Genomic DNA, 17,769 nt, shown 5'->3' with positions numbered 1-17,769 from the left:
CACAAGAAAGCAGTGCATCAGATATTTATTCATGTAATTTCTTTGCAGAACATTTATATCCCTCCTTCTAATAAGGAAGACCGTAATCCTGTCATGCTCTGGGGAACAAAAGTCTGTGCTTTTCAAAAATTGGAGACCAGCAGTGGATTCATCCTTTTAAATACAATGGTACCCCGCAAGACGAATGCCTCGCAAGACGGAAAACCTGCAAGACGAAAGGGTTTTCTGTTTTGGAGGCGCTTCGCAAGACGAATTTCCCTATGGGCTTGCTTCGCAAGACGAAAGCCCATAGGGAAATCTCCGGGGACCTGTTTTAAATTGCTGGCGGTCGGGAGCAAAGACTTTCGCCCACAGCCGGCCTTCAGAAGAGGTCCTGGACCTCTTCTGAAGGCCGTTGGGGGGCAAAAGTCTTTGCTCCCCCCCCCGCCTGCCTTCCCGGGACAGCGGAGACTTCTCTGCTGCCCCAGGTGATCTTAAAATGCTGGCGGGCGGGAGCGAAGCCTCTGCTGTCCCGGGGAGATTTTAAAATGCTGGCGGGGGGGGGGGGAAGCCTCCGCTGTCCCAGGGAGATTTTAAAATGCTGGGGGTCGGCAGCGAACGCTTTGCTCCCGACCCCCAGCATTTTAAAATCTCCCCGGGACAGCAGAGACTTCTCTGCTGTCCCAGGGAGATTTTAAAATGCTGGGGGTCGGCAGCGAACGCTTCGCTCCTGACCCCCAGCATTTAAAAATCTCCCTGGGACAGCAGAGACTTCTCTGCTGTCCCGGGCGATCTTAAAATGCTGGCGGGTGGGAGCGAAGCGTTCGCTGCCAACCCCCAGCATTTTAAAATCTCCCCGGGACAGCGGAGGCTTCGCTCCCGCCCGCCAGCATTTTAAAATTGCCCCGGGACAGCAGGGGCTTTTAAAATGCTGGCGGTCGGCAGCAAAGCCCTCCTGTCCCCGGAGCTTGCGGGGCGGGAGGTGGGAAGAAGGGCTTTTCTTCCCACCGCCAGCCTTCAGAACAGCCTTCTGAAGGCTGGCAGTGGGAAGAAAAGCCCTTGTCCCCCCCCCAGCCTTCAGAAGAGGTCGGGGGACAGACTGTCCCCGGACCTGGTCTGAAGGCGGTTTCCCTAGGAACGCATTAATTGATTTTCAATGCATTCCTATGGGAAACCGTGCTTCGCAAGACGAAAAACTCGCAAGAAGAAAAAACTTGCGGAACGAATTAATTTCGTCTTGCGAGGCACCACTGTATTTGAACAATTTAATTGTTCGAGGACACATCTGAGTGACTTCTTTCCTGAGCAAGAATGTCAACATTTAGAATACTGTTACTGTTCATGGTGGGGTGTGTTTTTATGGGTGTCTTCCTGCAACGCACAGTCAGCTCTCAACTTATGTGGGGGATAGTGCATGAAGCCAAAATTGCTTATGGTTAAAACACTCTCCCTGCACCTCTGAATGCTCTCCGAAGCTGAGTGCAATGGCAGGTAAGACTGCTAATGTTTTCCCCCCAGACGCCCACCTTTTAAAAAAATAAATTCAGCCAAGCATGTACAGAAGAATTCGTACAAGTTAAGTTGTGAGTTGGTCTTATTATGTTTTACAAACCTCCAAGCTCTCTACTGCATAATAAGCCTGCTGCTTTACATGACCCTGAGAAGCAACCCCAGTTAACAACCAAAACACGTTGCATCGCATTAGTGAGAGGTGCATTTTACCTTGAGTGAGCAGTGGGGTAGAAGATACTTTTAGTTTATAGTACAACCATATTAAATTTCCAGTAAACCAAGTATCTTAATGCTGATCTTTTATACAGAAGCTGGATTTTGTCTTCCCAACCATTCCATGTTTGATATAAAATGTTGAGAACAGTGCTTGCTCATAACACAAACACAAAGTCAGTTTACCCAACATACCCAGTATTAATACTTACTGTTGTGTCTGAAGACTCTAATTGTAGCACCTGAGAGCCTTGCACCGAGAACAAGTGAAGAATGGTTCAGTTCATCACTTAAAATAAGGCTTCCCTGTGGAAGTACATAACGAATCACAATATGTTATTTGGGCTTGGTAATTGTCATCAATGTCCAATTTTTTACTTTTATTGTAATGTTTACTGATTGAGAAATATTGTAAGAAGGATCTTTAGTAGGTTCAAGGGAAGCCTGCTCTGAACATGAATATTTATGGAAGCAACACTTTAATCTTCGAACCGTCGGGTGAATGAACTGAAACAGACAACTTTGGTTATGCATTTTGTCTTTGTGGTCTAAGGTGTTTATTTTTCTTTCTGACAAATGGAACACAGACAGGTTTAGCCATCTTGTTCCAACCACTCATTCTTAAAAAGGGTGGGGGTTACTTTCTAAAAGGTTCTGAAATATTCAGGGTTACAATCTGCTGCTCAACTTGCCATAAATCACTATCACCACTAATGTTTCCTTCCTGAGCGAGTCATCCACCCCAAAATTATCTCTATCACTGTTAATCGCATTTGTTATTCATTTTGTAAAAAGTGTATTATAGCGAGTTAACAATATAAAAGACAGACAGGTAAAATAAACTAACAGTCAAATTAAAAACACCATACAGTAGAAAATTCCTAAAACGCTCACCCAACAATAAATTAAGAAGGATGGAGGCTACCTCAGCACACTGAAAGATGAGTAGCATAATAGCGGCTAACTTAACTATCAAAAGCCTGGATAAATTAAAATGTCTTAGCCTGGCACCTAAAACTGGAAAGGATGACTCAGGTACGTTTTCCTGGGCATCACCTTCCACAAGGTCCATAAGTTTCCTGTGATATGGACATTCCTAAAGACGTTCACTCACCTTCCCAACCAATGCAGGGATGTTCATAGAATTTGTAGCAAAGCCCATACCAAATGCCATAGCAGCTTCAACGCCCAGGAATTCTGCCACCAGATTTTCTAACTCAACATGTTTGTCAAGGTTGCCTGTTGGAAACAATTAAAAATAGTTTTACAGATCACATTAGTACTTCCCAAGAAAATCAAAGCAGACAGTTTGCAAGAAGTGGATATACCCAGCAGATTACTGCGAATCTTACACGAGAATGGTTTTGAGCTTCTTATATCTTTCTGTTGTATGGTTTTATTTCAACTGTTGCAGAGAGCTCTGATATGTTATTGTGATGTACTGGCATATAAAAATTTCTAGAGAGAAATAAATGAATAAATGTACGTAATGTTTTTATTTAAAAGATCCCATATGCTGACATATCCAAGTGTTCAATCTCAAGTGCGGTTTTCCCTTACTTAGGTGAAGTAGGAGCTGTAAAAGGCCAACAAAGCCAAAGATCTGATGATGGAGATGGACCAGCTCTGATTAACTAATCCATGGCTCCTTCCCCGCTGCAAAGGTTCACTAAAAACATACAAAGGGACCAGAGGAGTCATGTGGCTCTGGGGGTGGGGCTAAATACACGTCCCTGCCCACAGCCCTACTCTACCCAGAAAGTCAGTAGATCTATCCATGTGCTGAGTGCAAATATCCACAAAAGGGTTTGGATGGTTTTAGGCCCTCCTCTTCCCACCCTCAGGAATCCCTCCGCAATTTTATTTATCTATTTATGGAAATTATTGGGAGTGGCTGGGAACTAACAGCAAAGACTTTTAGTTCATTCCTGTGGTTGATCTAGAAGGCATTGTGGATTTACCCTGAATGCCAGTCCTAATATACCTACAAAAAGCCTGTTGCAATGCGTGGGGTGCTCCTCTTCCAGGTTTTTGAAAACCAGCCCCGTGCCCTTTGACAGGATACTCCATTTCATTTCCCTTGCCTGGTTTTCAGCTGGTTTCTCTCCTGCCCCCCAACTGTCAGTCTGTATTCTAAACATGATTAGGCTTTGCTGGGCTGTTCCACCATGTCCAACACATACAAACACCCAAAAAATGCAAGTTTCTGAGATACCGCTGAGGTCACTCTCCTCTCACAATTTTAATCCTTCAGGTTTAAATATATTTTGATGATTTTTAGATTCTTGCACTGCCACTGGTTTCTGCTGTTGGTTTTATTCTGCGGCTGTCTTAAATGGTTTTTAGATTTTAGGTTACATTTATTGTTATGTTCTTGCATTTTATAGTTTGAACCTCTGTTTTCTGAACTGTCTGGTGAGCTCTAGTTGCTAAGTGGCACAGCAGTATTGTAAAGTTAATTTTTTTAAAAAAAGCTTTTCAAGTGACAAAAGCCAAGGTATATGTGGGCTAACAGCTGTTTGCCAGCACCAAATATTGGTAATTATTGTTTGAATAAAAAGCAAACAAACAGTATTTCTACCTTTGTACTTTCATGAAATATAACACACACAGTTACTATGTCCAGTTGGATCCAGAGATCCCAGGTGCAAAGTTCTGCTCACAGGATGCGGTGTGTGTCAGTTTTTTCTGATTCCCCATTTCCCCTGTCTGAAAATCTGCTCCAGAGGATTGAAGGACCCTCTGGAACAGCAAGGGGAAAATTCTGGGACTGCAGCCCATTTGCAGAATAGATTCAGACCAATGCGTTCTTAAAACAGGTAACACAAGTTTACTGTTAAGACTCCCGCCTCCCCACAATAGCTTCCAAATTTTTACAGATGGCCACTATAAATTGGAAATTATGACATGGCTATTGGATTACTCTATGACAAATCATCAGATAATGGAACACTCCCGGCTGTTCAAGTGAACTAACCAAATACCATTTCCTACAATTAGCAAGGTCACCTCCATGATGTTGCAAAAGCATCCTCGTCTATGTTACGGGGAAAAACCAGTGTGACAGATATGTTTCAGGCTACATTAACATGCAGCTACATCTGCATGTCAATGGCTCTCAGAACATAATGAGAACTAATTCCTGATTCATCTTTGCATAAGTCAAACCTGACTGGCAAGGGTGTGCAAGACCAGCCCTTTGGCTTTGCACATTTCTAATTAGAGTGGAACCTCTGTGGGTGGTAGGTGAGGTGTTCAAGAAAAACCATGAGGCACCTACCAGATCTTATCACTGGGAGGTTTGTGACAAGACACAGGGTGGGGATGAAATACCCAGTTCAGTTTCAACATGTTTCTAAGCCCAACTTTTAACGCAAAACGGATAGAACTAACTCAATCTAGGCAGGGATTTACATGCTTAGGCTGGCAGGCACAAATATTGTTACATCAACCAACATTGTGCTTACTGGAAGGGTCATAGCTCACTAGCAGAGTGCATGCTTTGCAAGCGAAAAAATACCAGGTTTGACATTAGATTCTCCAGGTACAGTTGGGAAAGGACTCCTGCCTGAAATCCTAGACAGTGGCACACAGTCAACATTGACAATAATGAGCACAATGGACCAATGGTATGACTGCTATAAAGCAAGTGTACACTGGTGCTGTTGTTGGTAATGCGTAGAAAAACTATCTACTGGAGCTCAGAACAAGTTATACCAGCTTTCCCCTAAGGTTTTTTGGGATGCCAGGAATTCCAGAAAGCTAAAGTTTGGGGAAACTCTGCCTCATCCTTACTCCAAGCACAAAAATAAGGAACCCACTGTATAGGAACACACACAAATAGAAAACACAGGGGTTCAGGCCAGCATACAGACACGATATATGGTAAGCAAAGTACCACGAATGTATTCGTCACAATGTACCCGCTATTACAAGGCATACAGTACATGTAAGCAGTACTCCAGAATTGTCAAAATAAGTACAATATTACAATTAATGATATATTTTCATTATCTTCGACGCAAGGGAGTTATTGGGAGTGGTGGAGCAGCTGTAGCAAACAGGACTGGAGGCCGGTGATCCCAGTTTCGAAGAGAAACTCCTTCTTCAGCTGACAATATAGAAGAATATGGTAGCAACCCAAGCCAGACTATATGGAGTGGAACCTCGTTGTTGAACGTAATCCATTCCGGAAGACTGTTCAACTTCCAAAATGTTCAACAACCGAGGCGCAATTGCCGGTCGGCAAATTCCTTTTAAAAAATGGAGAAACAAGCCTAGGAAGCCGTTCGACATTTGAGGCTCGTTCGAAAACTGAAGCATTCACTTCCAGGTTGTCGGTGTTCAGCTTCCGAAGTGTTCAACAACCAAGGTTCCACTGTAGTGTAAACTATTCCAGACCATGAGCAGGCTGACTCACCCTGTGAAGTTAATAAGGTCCCACATTGGGTACAAGTAGAGACAACTGCTGCTTGCTGGCTAGCAGAGCACAGAGGAAGCCCACTAGTAGACATTTATTAGTAGAGACTGAAACACTGAGGATTTCTTAAGGAGGTACTACAAGAAACAGCCCAAATCAAAAGATGTACAGTGGTGCCTCGCAAGACGAAAAGAATCCGTTCTGTGATTCTCTTCGTCTAGCGGTTTTTTCGTCTTGCGAAGCAAGCCCATTGACGGATTAGCGGATTAGCGCTATTAGCGGCTTATCGGATCAGCTGATAAGTGGCTTAGTGGCTTAGAAAAAGGGGGGGGAAAACAGCAGGAACTCGCAAGACATTTTCGTCTTGCGAAGCAAGCCCATAGGAGATTCGTTTTGCGAAGCACCTCCAAAACGGAAAACGCTTTCGTCTAGCGAGTTTTCCGTCTTGCGAGGCATTCGTCTTGCGGGGCACCACTGTATTCAACTCATGCGGTGTGATTGTATTAAGAAGATGAATAAACTTAATTTCTTGTCTCAAGAGTACTTTCTTAGTACTGAGAAGGTGGTGCATGCTCTGATTATCTCCAGCTTGGACTACTGCAATGTGCTCCATGTGGGGCTATATTTGAAGGCGACCCGGAAACTACAACTAATCCAGAATGCAGCATCTAGACTGGTGACTGGGAGCGGCTTCTGAGACCATATAACACCAGTCCTGAAAGACCTACATTGGCTCCCAGTACGTTTTCTAGCACAATTCAAAGTGTTGGTGCTGACCTTTAAAGTCCTAAATGGCCTCGGCCCTGAAGTACAGCTCCAAAGGCCTTCTGGCGGTTCCCTCCCTGCGAGAAGTGAGGTTACAGGGAACCAGGCAGAGGGACTTCTCAGTAGTGGTGCCCTCCCTGTGGAATGCCCTCCCATCAGATGCCAAGGAAATAAACAACTATCTGTCTTCGAGAAGACATCTGAAGGCAGCCCTGTTTGGGGTAGTTTTGAATGTTTGATGTTTTATTGCGTTTTTAATATTCTGTTGGGAGCTACTCAGAGTGGCTGGGGAAACCCAGCCAGATGGGCAGGGTATAAATATTATTATTATTAATTCTGATGTATGGGTCAGACTTCAGTCGCCAAATGGAATTTTTTTTTTATGTTGGTGTCACTGTGCTTTTTCTTGAGATAATGTTCCAGGATAATGGTGCCCCTGCTAGTCTGTTTCGTGCCCGTTGCACTTTTATACCTCCAGTGAAGCATTTGCATATTATTCAAATACTCCTTAGAGATATTGAAAGACTTAAGCCTCAGCGTCACAGAAGGCATTATAATTGATCCAGAGCAGATAAACTAATCCTGGATACCGTTGCCCAATGTTGCATGTGACTAATATAAAATACGTTATCTTCCATACTGATCCTGTCAGCTGATTTTATGAGAGAACAGAATGATTTTTTTAAAGATGCTTATAAGTACAACAAATTTGCATGATGGCTACTTTTAAAAATGGTTTCGTGGTTTGAAATGGAGCCAGAAATGTATTCTCAAATGGATTTTTAGCCCTTTCCAAAAAAGAGCTCCCAACGCTAAAGATTGTGGTAGTAACTGAAAAACTGTTCCTTACCCATTTCCTGTCTGGTGCTACATACGCCTGTGCCGTATTTATGCAGCATAGTGCCCACAGTTTTCAAAGCGCTAGGATCAGTTTCTGCAAAGCCGAGGTAGTTATATGAACCCATGTTGATTACATTCTTCATTATCTTTCCAGTGAACCTACAGCCAAGGGGGAAAAAAAACTTATTTCAATATTTAAATCACAATGTTGATGTAATAAAACATAAATGGCATTATTAAAACCTCCTGAATTGAAACTATATGATGGAACTCAACAGGCTCATCTCAGCTATCTGCCAATCTCCCATTCCCACCACCCTTCTGAGTAATACCCCTCCCCACCTTCTCACTATATAGAAGGATCTGGCAACTTCTGTTTCAGTGTATCTGAAGAAGTGTGCATGCACACGAAAGCTCATACCAAGAACTAACTTAGTTGGTCTTTAAGGTGCTACTGGAAGGAATTTTTTTATATGATGGAAGTGACCCTATAAACCTTGCCCTTGTTTCCTTTTACTTAATAGACCTGGTCATTGGTAAAGTATATGTGCGAGTGGCAAACTCTGCACAAGGAACTACATTTCAGCCAACAAATGAAGTCCTTTTTCACCTGCATCAAACACACAAGCAGCTCCATGGGTGCTTTTCTCTCAGTCAATTTATTTGAATAATGTATTCTGGAGAGGATTTTGCAAAATTTATTTTCTTGAGCAATGACAGTTCCTCAAATTTGAAAATAAATCTATAAAAGTTACAATCTTTTTTCAAAAGCAATTCTTACTTCCCTTATTGTTGTTGTTATTTATTAGAATTATATGTTGCCCTTCGTCGTAAGATCTCAGGGTGGTTCACAAAACAAAATACAGGATAAAAACAAGTAAATAATTAAAACAAAACAGCAAACAACAAAAACCCCTCCCCTCCCACAGACACATTTAAAAGGTTGTAGAATATATATCAGCCAAAAGCCTGTTTAAGAGGAACGTTTTCGCCTGTCACCTAAAAATATATACGCAGACCTTTCTTGGGAGAGTATTTCGCAAATGGGGAGCCACTGCAGAAAAGACCCGTTCTCATGTTGCCATCCTCCAGACCTCAAGTGGAGAAGGCACATGAAGTAGGGCCTCAGATGATGAACACAGACTCTCGGGCCGTTTATATGGGAAGAGACTGTCCTTGAGGTATTGCGGGCCTGAGCCATTAAAGGCTTTATAGGTGTAAAACAGCACTTTGAATTGGGCCCGGAAGCTAATACGCAGCCAGTACTTTTGGCCACCAGGCTCAATACCCTTTGCACTCTGTTCCTTTCTCTGTTGAGATCAAAATAAAGAATTTGGATAAATTCCAGATTAACAACATGGATTTCCTATAGCGTTTATGTTTGAAGTTTGTGGTAGCTCAGAGTTCAATCCTGATACTCTAATCTAGCTGGTATGGTATTGAGCATATACATGATACATGCACTTGCTAATGAAATAGAAGCTCTCCCCCTCCAGCTTTTACATGTATCTGACTGTGCTTCCTGGAGAGATCGGCAGGGTCAGCAGAAGATTTGTTATTTGTTTTAAAACTCATGGTTTGTCCAAGAGATCTAACCAATTAGTCCTGGTTTGGACATCACAATTAGCAGCAGAACAAACGGGAAGCAGCAGCAAAATGATTGCAATCTCTTCTTTGGGAGCGTGTATGCTTACACTAAGGGCTTGTCCACACTTCTGCTTATCCCGTGCCTATAAAGAAAGGGTCCAAGTGGTTTTCTGCTTGTCCCATGCTTTCTGGGCACAAGTCCAAGCAGTTTTGCCTTTGCCCTGCCGCTTTCCCCCTGAAAACCCACTCTTTAGTGCTAAATCGGAGCAAACAACAATCCATGGAAAACTCAGTTGCAGTTTGTTCCAATTCAGAACTAAGTATAAGGTTTCACCCAGGCAAAAGTTGGGGGTCAAATGGAGGTGGGAATAAGCCCTGGGCCACTGTGTAATGTGCCAGCCAGGCTACCATCAAGGGCAGAAATGCAACCCTGCTTCAAGATGCAAGTTCTGTGCAAGTGAGTTAACACAGGAACACGGCTTATGTTGAAACCATTAATAATTTTAGGTTTGAGTCACAATTCAAGCACACAATCTTTACAAAAAGACTTCCCAAACAGATCTGTCCTGACTCTGCAATTCTGTGATTCTATGATTTCTGTGGTATCACAAAATAGGTAATTACAAAATTCCACTGATAGCTATGGAAAGAGAGTCAGAGACACATTTTTTTTCATCGATCATCACCTGTATTTACTAGCCTGACCCACCTAAATGTCCAGTTGTAATCATCTGAAACACGTTCCATCAGATCAAACTTTGGTCCAGGAACGCTGCAGATAGGGCGGTTCCAATTGTCTCTTATTCTCACGTAGAGGTTTCTTGTAAAAAAGTTTTCAAAATCTTGATAAAGTGGTACAAAATCCTAGGTTTTTTAAAGGGAAAAGAAGTGTGCAAAGTTACATCTCAAGGATATATGCATCATCTAAGGTTTTTTTTATTATATATACATTTCAGTTGTTTTATGGAGGGGTTTTTGGCCTGTCACCGACCCCCAAGTCTGCCACACTAGAGAAGGATGTAAGTCTTAGTAAGAGAAATATAGTGCGATCTAGACTGGCAAGAGATAGACTTTCATTGGTGGTGTTCTGGTATGTATGTATGTATGTATGTATGTATGTATGTATACCTCTATCAAAACAGGCAAGACTGAAAAGCACTTTGTAAAATTAAAAGGGGACTTAGCACACTAGCAGTGGCGCAATGGATCAGTTTGTCTGGCTGTTAACCAGAAGGCTAGTGGTTTGAGACCACTCAGGGATGGCTGTGGGGAGGACTCCTGAATTGCAGGGGGCTGGACCAGATGCTCTTCATAGTCCCTTCTAATTCTACAATTCTGTGATTCTTGTGAGATTGTAACACCATACCTTAGGGACAGTCTACCTGTGTGTCTGTCAGCCAGCCAGCCAGCCAGCCAGCCAGCCATGTGGTACTTAAAAGGGAAGCTTTTGCACTGAAAAATAAGCTCTGTTAGATCAAATGGGTTGCCATTCCATTTACCTGACAAGTGATTTGAAGACTAATAAGCAAATTAACAATGAACTTCGAACCAGGCATTTGATGTTTGATAAGAAGTCCGCTTCCTTGCATAATATACCTGCCCCCTGAAACCACACTACTTCAACACTGCATTTCCCCCCTGTGCTGGAAGCATTCCCTGCCAAATCCACCAATTTGCAAAAGGAAAAACATAATGCTTCAGACAGTGATGCTAAGTTGCATTTTTCTTACATAAACAGAAGAAAATGCAATGTGCTCTGCCGTCTTTTAGAAGAGATCAACCTTACTATCTGTAACTGGAGGTGACAACACAGTTTCTCAGGTTGAGGTCAGTGAGCGTAGGAAGGGTAAGAAGAGAAAAGAGCACATGCATAATAGGAATACACCCTATGCTTCTCAGACACATCCCCAGGACTGGTTCACACCTACATTTTCATCATGGTGAGAGGCGAGATTCTCAGTAGAATTTGTCAACTATCCCTATCCCTTAAAAAGGTATTAGCTGAGAGATTCAGAACCTCTTGAAAACTGCATGTGAGACCATCCATCTGCAAGTCATGTAGCTATGAATATGCATTCACAGGGTGGCACTCAAAAGACAAGTCTGATCATTCATATTTATTTATGTCTATGTCTGAACAGACTTTCCCCTAGAACTTGATAGATGCAAATTAACTCAATTTGCAGAATGCAGATTGGATACTGGAAAAGAGTTTCATATACCAGATCAGACTATTTGTCCAAGTCAGCAAGTATTATTTATTCTAACTGGAAGCATCTCTCCAGGACCTTTGCCAGAGTTTTTTCCTATCACAGGGGAACATCATTGGTATCTTGAGAAGTGTGCATGCACACAAAAGCTCATACCAATAACAAACTTAGTTGGTCCCTAAGGTGCTACTGGAAGGATTTTTGTTTTGTTTTGTTTTGACTATGGCAGACCAACACGGCTACCTACCTGTAAGAAGAAGAAGAAGAATTTGGATTTGATATCCCGCCTTTCACTCCCCTTCAGGAGTCTCAAAGCGGCTAACATTCTCCCTTCCCTTCCTCCCCCACAACAAACACTCTGTGAGGTGAGTGGGGCTGAGAGACTTCACAGAAGTGTGACTGGCCCAAGGTCACCCAGCAGCTGCATGTGGAGGAGCGGAGACACGAACCCAGTTCCCCAGATTACGTGACTACCGCTCTTAACCACTACACCACACTGGCTCTCAAGAGGAACATCAGTAGCCGCTTTTATACAGACTCAGGACACTGGTTCATCCAACTCAGTACTGTCTGCATTCAGTTGGCAGAGGCCAAGGTATCGTTCCCCATCCCCCAGATTCCAAACACCTCTGAATGAACCTCACCAGAATTATCGACCAGTGCAAGAAAATATTTCACTTGGTGCCACCTGATTCTTATGGAAACTTGCAAGCACACACCTGTATCCTTCATAAGATCCAATTTAAGGAAGATTTTATTTTAAAGAAAAAAGCATTATATTCACATCACATGTGCTAAATCTGAAATACTATTAAGGTTGTTGTTGTTTTGCAGGGGAAGGTGGAGAGCAGGCTGCACCCATTTATATCTTGCTCCACATTATTTAGTACACTAGTCAGATGACTTTGATATTTTAGATAGAAATTCCAAAATGAAAAAGGCAGGCATCTAAAACAGTACTGTCAGTAAGGGATCTCTCTCCAACTGTGGCCTGACACATGCAGACTTCTGCCACAGATGTGTCTTGAGACATCCTATGTTGGGGGATGGATGGAAAGCAGTATGGGAACCTGAGATCCGAAGGGCAAGTGACAGTCAAATCCTCCACCTACATCCCTGTTCTGGACATTCCCTTCCTGCTTGGGAAGGAATCAGAGCATTCACCAGTTTTTGATTCTATATACCTTTTGTTCTTCCCGCTCTACAGCAACAATAGTTTTTTGAAGTCCACAAGCTCTCAAGAAGTCTCGCAGGTAACCAAATGACGTTGCTACGACAAAACCCGCATACGTAAGGATAGACACATACATTGGTGCTTGTTCAAAGGACTCATTAAATGTTCGTTTGTAGATGCTTCCGTTTGAGATGCCATTTTCCTGAAAATGGAAATAAAGCAAGTTATAGCAATAATTGTTTCACTTGGGCATAAAACTACAGCGTTCCTTAAACAAATCTTGCTCTAAACACAGTAATACATCAATTGTCTGAGTCTCAGCCACATCACTGGTTGTCCTATGTCTAACTATGCCTGCCCTCCATTTGAAATTAAGAGTCTTGGCTGGGATATTAGAAGATACTTAGATGGGACTGAGCCTGTTAGTATACTTCTTGAGTGAGCCATTTTTGCTATACCAAAAAACATGGATGGAAATGCATAGAACAAAATTACTGCTTCCTAGAACCAACTTGATGCTTGCCTCTTCATTTGCCCTTGTGGTCTGAACCAGGAGGAACAATCTAGCAATCTGATTCTGTTGGTTTAAAATAGCATGTCTGTAGGAAAGAGCACACTGTTCTATACATTTACTGACTCATCCTGGAGTGGGTTCCTTAGGAGTTGCTCCATCTCAGTGAAAACAAATATTCTAGTTCACGTGCCTTTATTTACTGTATGGAATCTGGTGAAACTTTACTCTATATTGCTCTCTCCCTCTCTGCCCCACTCTTCCTTTGCCTTCTATCAACATTGTCTTTCCCCCCAATACAAAGGGTCTATGAATATACAAATATGTTATTCATGGATAGGCCAAAGTTCAGTGGCAGAACATCTGCTTAACACGAAGAGGGGTCCCTGGTCTGATTCCCAGCATCTCAAAACAGTGCTGAGAAAGGCCCTGCAGCCAACTCTGAATAGCTACTGCCTGTTATATCAGAGAGGCAATGCTGAGGTCTCATCAAGACTTGTGTGCTTTCCAGGAACAAGTCCCACCGCTTTCCTCAAGGAAAACCCACTGCTTACTGCTGAATTGGAATAAATGCCAAACAAGTTTTCTGCAGATTGAGATTTGTACTGATTCAGCATTAAACACCAGGTTTTCTGAGGAAATTGACAGGATATATAAAAAAAGAACCGCCTGGACACTGATCTGGAAAGCCCAATGCAAAAGGAAGTCTAGATGAGCCCTGAGTCGGATGCACCACTGGCCTGCCTCAGTATCAAATGTAAAGAGAAATTCAAGCACATTTTCATAATAATTAGCCAGGAAAACAGCTAGCATTACTATTTATGTTGATAGCTATAATGTGAGAAAAAGCCTAATGGACACAGGAGAGCAGTATTGCCTTTAGCTAGCATTTACACTAAGGAGATAAGCCCAAAAGGGGAAGAGGTGGGAGAACGAGGATTCTAAAGCTTTCGGAAATAATTATTAGCATGTTGTAATCTCAGAAATCAGAGCTACCTTGAAGCATTATTATTGTACTGCTTTGTGATTATTAATGAAGGCAGGATTTAATACATCAGCACAAGGAAATAGTTCATTTAATGACCAATGACTGCAGCTTGGGAACATTCTTCTTCATATCAAACTGCAGAGCAGAGCAGAGCTGTCACAGTATTCCAGTATTTGGAAACACATGCTTACAACCACCATTTGTACCTTGGGCAACAGCATTTGGTACTGAAATGACCAACTTCCATGAAAAACTCGCAATAGTAATGATAAATATTAATAAGTACTGCTTAATATTTATGCATTATTAGTGCAATTGACTACCAAAAATCTAAAATTTATGTAAATTAATGCAGATTAATACACAAGTGCACTCTGTTCTTTTTTTTACAGTAGGTTTTATTGATTTTCAGTGTATGAAAACAATTCCAAAGAATTCCCCCATCCCAATCTACCCCACTCCTTCCCTCAGGGTAAATCAGTCCATTAAGTTTTGCCAAAGTCCTGTTTGTGATTTGGGTGGATGCCATTCTTCAGGATTATCAATGGAATATTTTAAAAGAGGATGCCAAATTTCAATAACATCATCTGTGTCTCTTGTACTGTTCAGTGCTTGCAGTCTTTGTTTCCACCCCTGATATAGCAACTGTCCACACATTCTGTTTCCAGTGAGATATTTGCAAATGTTCCAATCCTTTCCAGTTGGTATGTGCTACTAATATGTGTACTGACAGCAGAAGAAAAGTGGTTAATTCTTTGTTGCTTTTCTCTGAAATTGGTTAGCAGCCCCAAACTTGGGGTACATTCTACCTGCTGACCTGTCAGATAGCTTATTTCCATAAATGCACTCTGCCAGAAAGGCTATATATGTGGGGTGAGAGTGTTTTGTTGAGTGCACTCTGTTTTTGAGCAACATGGGTAATTTATAAATAATGCCATGTAGCTTAGGACAAAAACTAATTTATAGAAGAACTCCAATGAAAAGTTACAACTACAGGCGTGGCAGGAATCTTGCTTAACCAGGTAGATTACATATTCCCCCAAGCTGTATATTAGCACGAAGTTTGTAAGAACAAGGGGTCTCTTCAGGTGAACTTTAACAGGCCTTTAGTGGTTGATCTTCAAGGTAAGTAATTGTGTTCAACATACATTAAAAGGAGCTTGGTTTTATTCTAATAATGAGACACAGAGATTTGGTATTTGGCTAGCTATTTTTAGACTTGCCCATTGGGCAAATGAGCCCATACACACCTAAACAAGTTTATGAAATTAACATGTATCTTCAACATTACATAAATCTTTCTGGAGTAAGCATTTTTCTAGTATTGCTTCAGTATTAAACTAAAATGATTTACGTGCTGTTTAAAACTTTCCACATGAAGCAATGGGCAAATTAATCGTGAGGGCTCTGAGGTTTGTTCAGGAAGATCTAGATTCCTCCACATTTTTACAGACGGTTGCAGGTCACACACACCCATCTCCCCGAAGAGCAGCCAGCGGCCAAGACAAGATGAAATCACTGGCCAGTGTAGGATTCTTCTCTAGTTTTGTTCTCTTCCAAAGTTAACCAGAAACCCTAAAAATGCTTATGGAACAACCTTTCTCTCCCTTGTAAGAGAATTTGTATAACCCCAAGTCAGCAACTTGCCTTCCTGAAAAAATACAACAGGCCAGCACCTTCAATTTAGTGAAGGAAACTCTGGCAATTTATTAATTTGCTCTTGGTCTACTCTGTTCCAGTATCATTTAAAAATGAACCATTATTATACATGCACATGGAATTATTTGGCTGGATATGATTGTATTAATCCCCTAATTAAGCACCTTCTTGCAAAAACTTGAGATTATCAGTAAACTAAAGGGCCCAGTATGCAACAAAATAGTCTTTGGTACAGGGCCTCCTGGTAGTCAGCTTTCAAGCTTGACTATATTTTAGGCATATTTAGGCCCCTTTTAAACCTCTTTTTTTCCTTTTCCTTTTTTTTTTTTGCAGCTTATAAGACTTGGCCACATAGCTATAAAAGACAAATGGATGCTTTCAAACACAAGTTTCTATTCCTATTACATTTTGCAATTACTTTTGCCAGATTATTTAGTACGTTTCTCAATATTCAAGTCTGTAAAAGTAAACTTTATTACTTGTTGACAGATGGCCGTGGCAAATTAAAAAATGTCATACAAATGTCTTATTTGGGAGAATAGATTAGCGCTTTTCACTGCTTTTGTTAGAACAGGTCTCTGAAAAGTCATTTTGGATTTTGATGCAAAAGTGCCTGTTATGCAACACAATTCTTACCTATGTTTTATTACTCTGAAGTACCGTATTTACTTGAATCTAATGCTCACCTCCCTACATGTCCCTCTGTCTTTTATATTAACAGAAAACTCACTTCTGAGTGTGGATCCTTATGTAGCCAAAACCACACCATCCATGCACAAGAGTGAAGGTGGGGGAACCCAAATGTTTACAGAAGTACGAACTTCTTTAGGGTGAAAAAAACCCAATGCAGGGGGATACCCCAAAACAACACAAGGAAGACTAAACATGCTCAGTAGTTTCAGAATATTGACCATCTATTGGGGAAGAAGGAAGGAAATAGAAAACTGAGGAAGCGAAGTAGTAAGTGGTATAGAATACTGAGGAAAAGAGCAGAGATCGCCAGAAGGAATTCTGAATAGGAGCATTCCAAACACTACAACCATTTGTTGCTGGCCCAACTTGTCTACCAGAATTCAATTTCAAGAACAAACTAGACCAAGCACAAAATTAAAAGTTTGTGCTATGAGTCCCACCTTCACTAGTCAAGTCTCGAGATACCCTGGGGATAAAACCTGGAATTTTTGAACTCAGAATCTGGCAACCCTAATCACAAATTGCACAAGCTTTGTCGAGTAAAAACCCCAGCTTTTACAGATTCAAAATCACCATGTACCCATCCACTTGGCATCCCCTTTCATGTCATTGTCCTTCTCTAGGAATTCCTACATCACAATGCTTTTCTCCTTTCACTGTTCTTCCCAGGAAATCACTTGTTAGACCATTAGGCCATACATGAAACTGTTGATGGCATAACAAAACAACTGCTTCAGATTATCTATCAAGGAGGATTGAAACACTCTCTCTTGAAGGAGTACGCTAGGCTTGGCCCAAATACACCAATAGTCCTGGTGGTATCCTTTTTTCATATACCGTACATTGTTGGATGCTCTCCCCTTTTATACCAAAAAATAGACCCAGGGTATCCAGATATTGAAATCTTTCCAACGTTAGAGAAAAGTACTGCATTGCCGCCTGAGGTTTAGGAACAGCAAGATACCAGTTACTGACAATAAGATGGAAGGGACTTTTAATTTAGCTTCACCATGACAAAATGGAGACTCTGAATTTAGACAAGCTGATCAGCACGAAAATGTCTTCCCGACAATTCTTAAGCAAGAGCTAAGTTTGACAGCCTGCAACTTGGACCAGCGGGTCTTTTTCATTTAGCACCATGAAAGTTGAGAACTAGATGCCCGAAAGAGACACCAGGAACAAGAAGAATAAAGAACATGAAGAAACAAGAACATAGCT

At 41.7% G+C, this 17,769-nt stretch overlaps 1 protein-coding gene across 2 annotated transcripts in view; it reads right to left on the bottom strand.

Annotated features, from left to right (window-relative positions):
* SPTLC3 (serine palmitoyltransferase long chain base subunit 3) overlaps positions 1 to 17,769 on the bottom strand; it is a 65,280-nt gene that overhangs the window by 22,953 nt on the left and 24,558 nt on the right. For both annotated transcript variants that reach the window (XM_083495614.1, XM_083495615.1), the window contains exons 2-6: positions 12,711 to 12,902; positions 10,026 to 10,180; positions 7,740 to 7,888; positions 2,819 to 2,943; positions 1,917 to 2,010 (exon numbers count right to left, since the gene is read on the bottom strand). In XM_083495614.1, coding sequence (XP_083351740.1) covers positions 1,917 to 2,010; positions 2,819 to 2,943; positions 7,740 to 7,888; positions 10,026 to 10,180; positions 12,711 to 12,902 — 715 coding nt within the window. The remainder of the gene's footprint in view (positions 1 to 1,916; positions 2,011 to 2,818; positions 2,944 to 7,739; positions 7,889 to 10,025; positions 10,181 to 12,710; positions 12,903 to 17,769) is intronic.

This window comes from Podarcis liolepis (assembly GCF_965112155.1).
Source record: "Podarcis liolepis genome assembly, chromosome: 3".
NCBI classification, from domain to species: Eukaryota; Metazoa; Chordata; class Lepidosauria; order Squamata; family Lacertidae; genus Podarcis; species Podarcis liolepis.
This window is presented reverse-complemented; position numbering and strand designations above follow the sequence as displayed.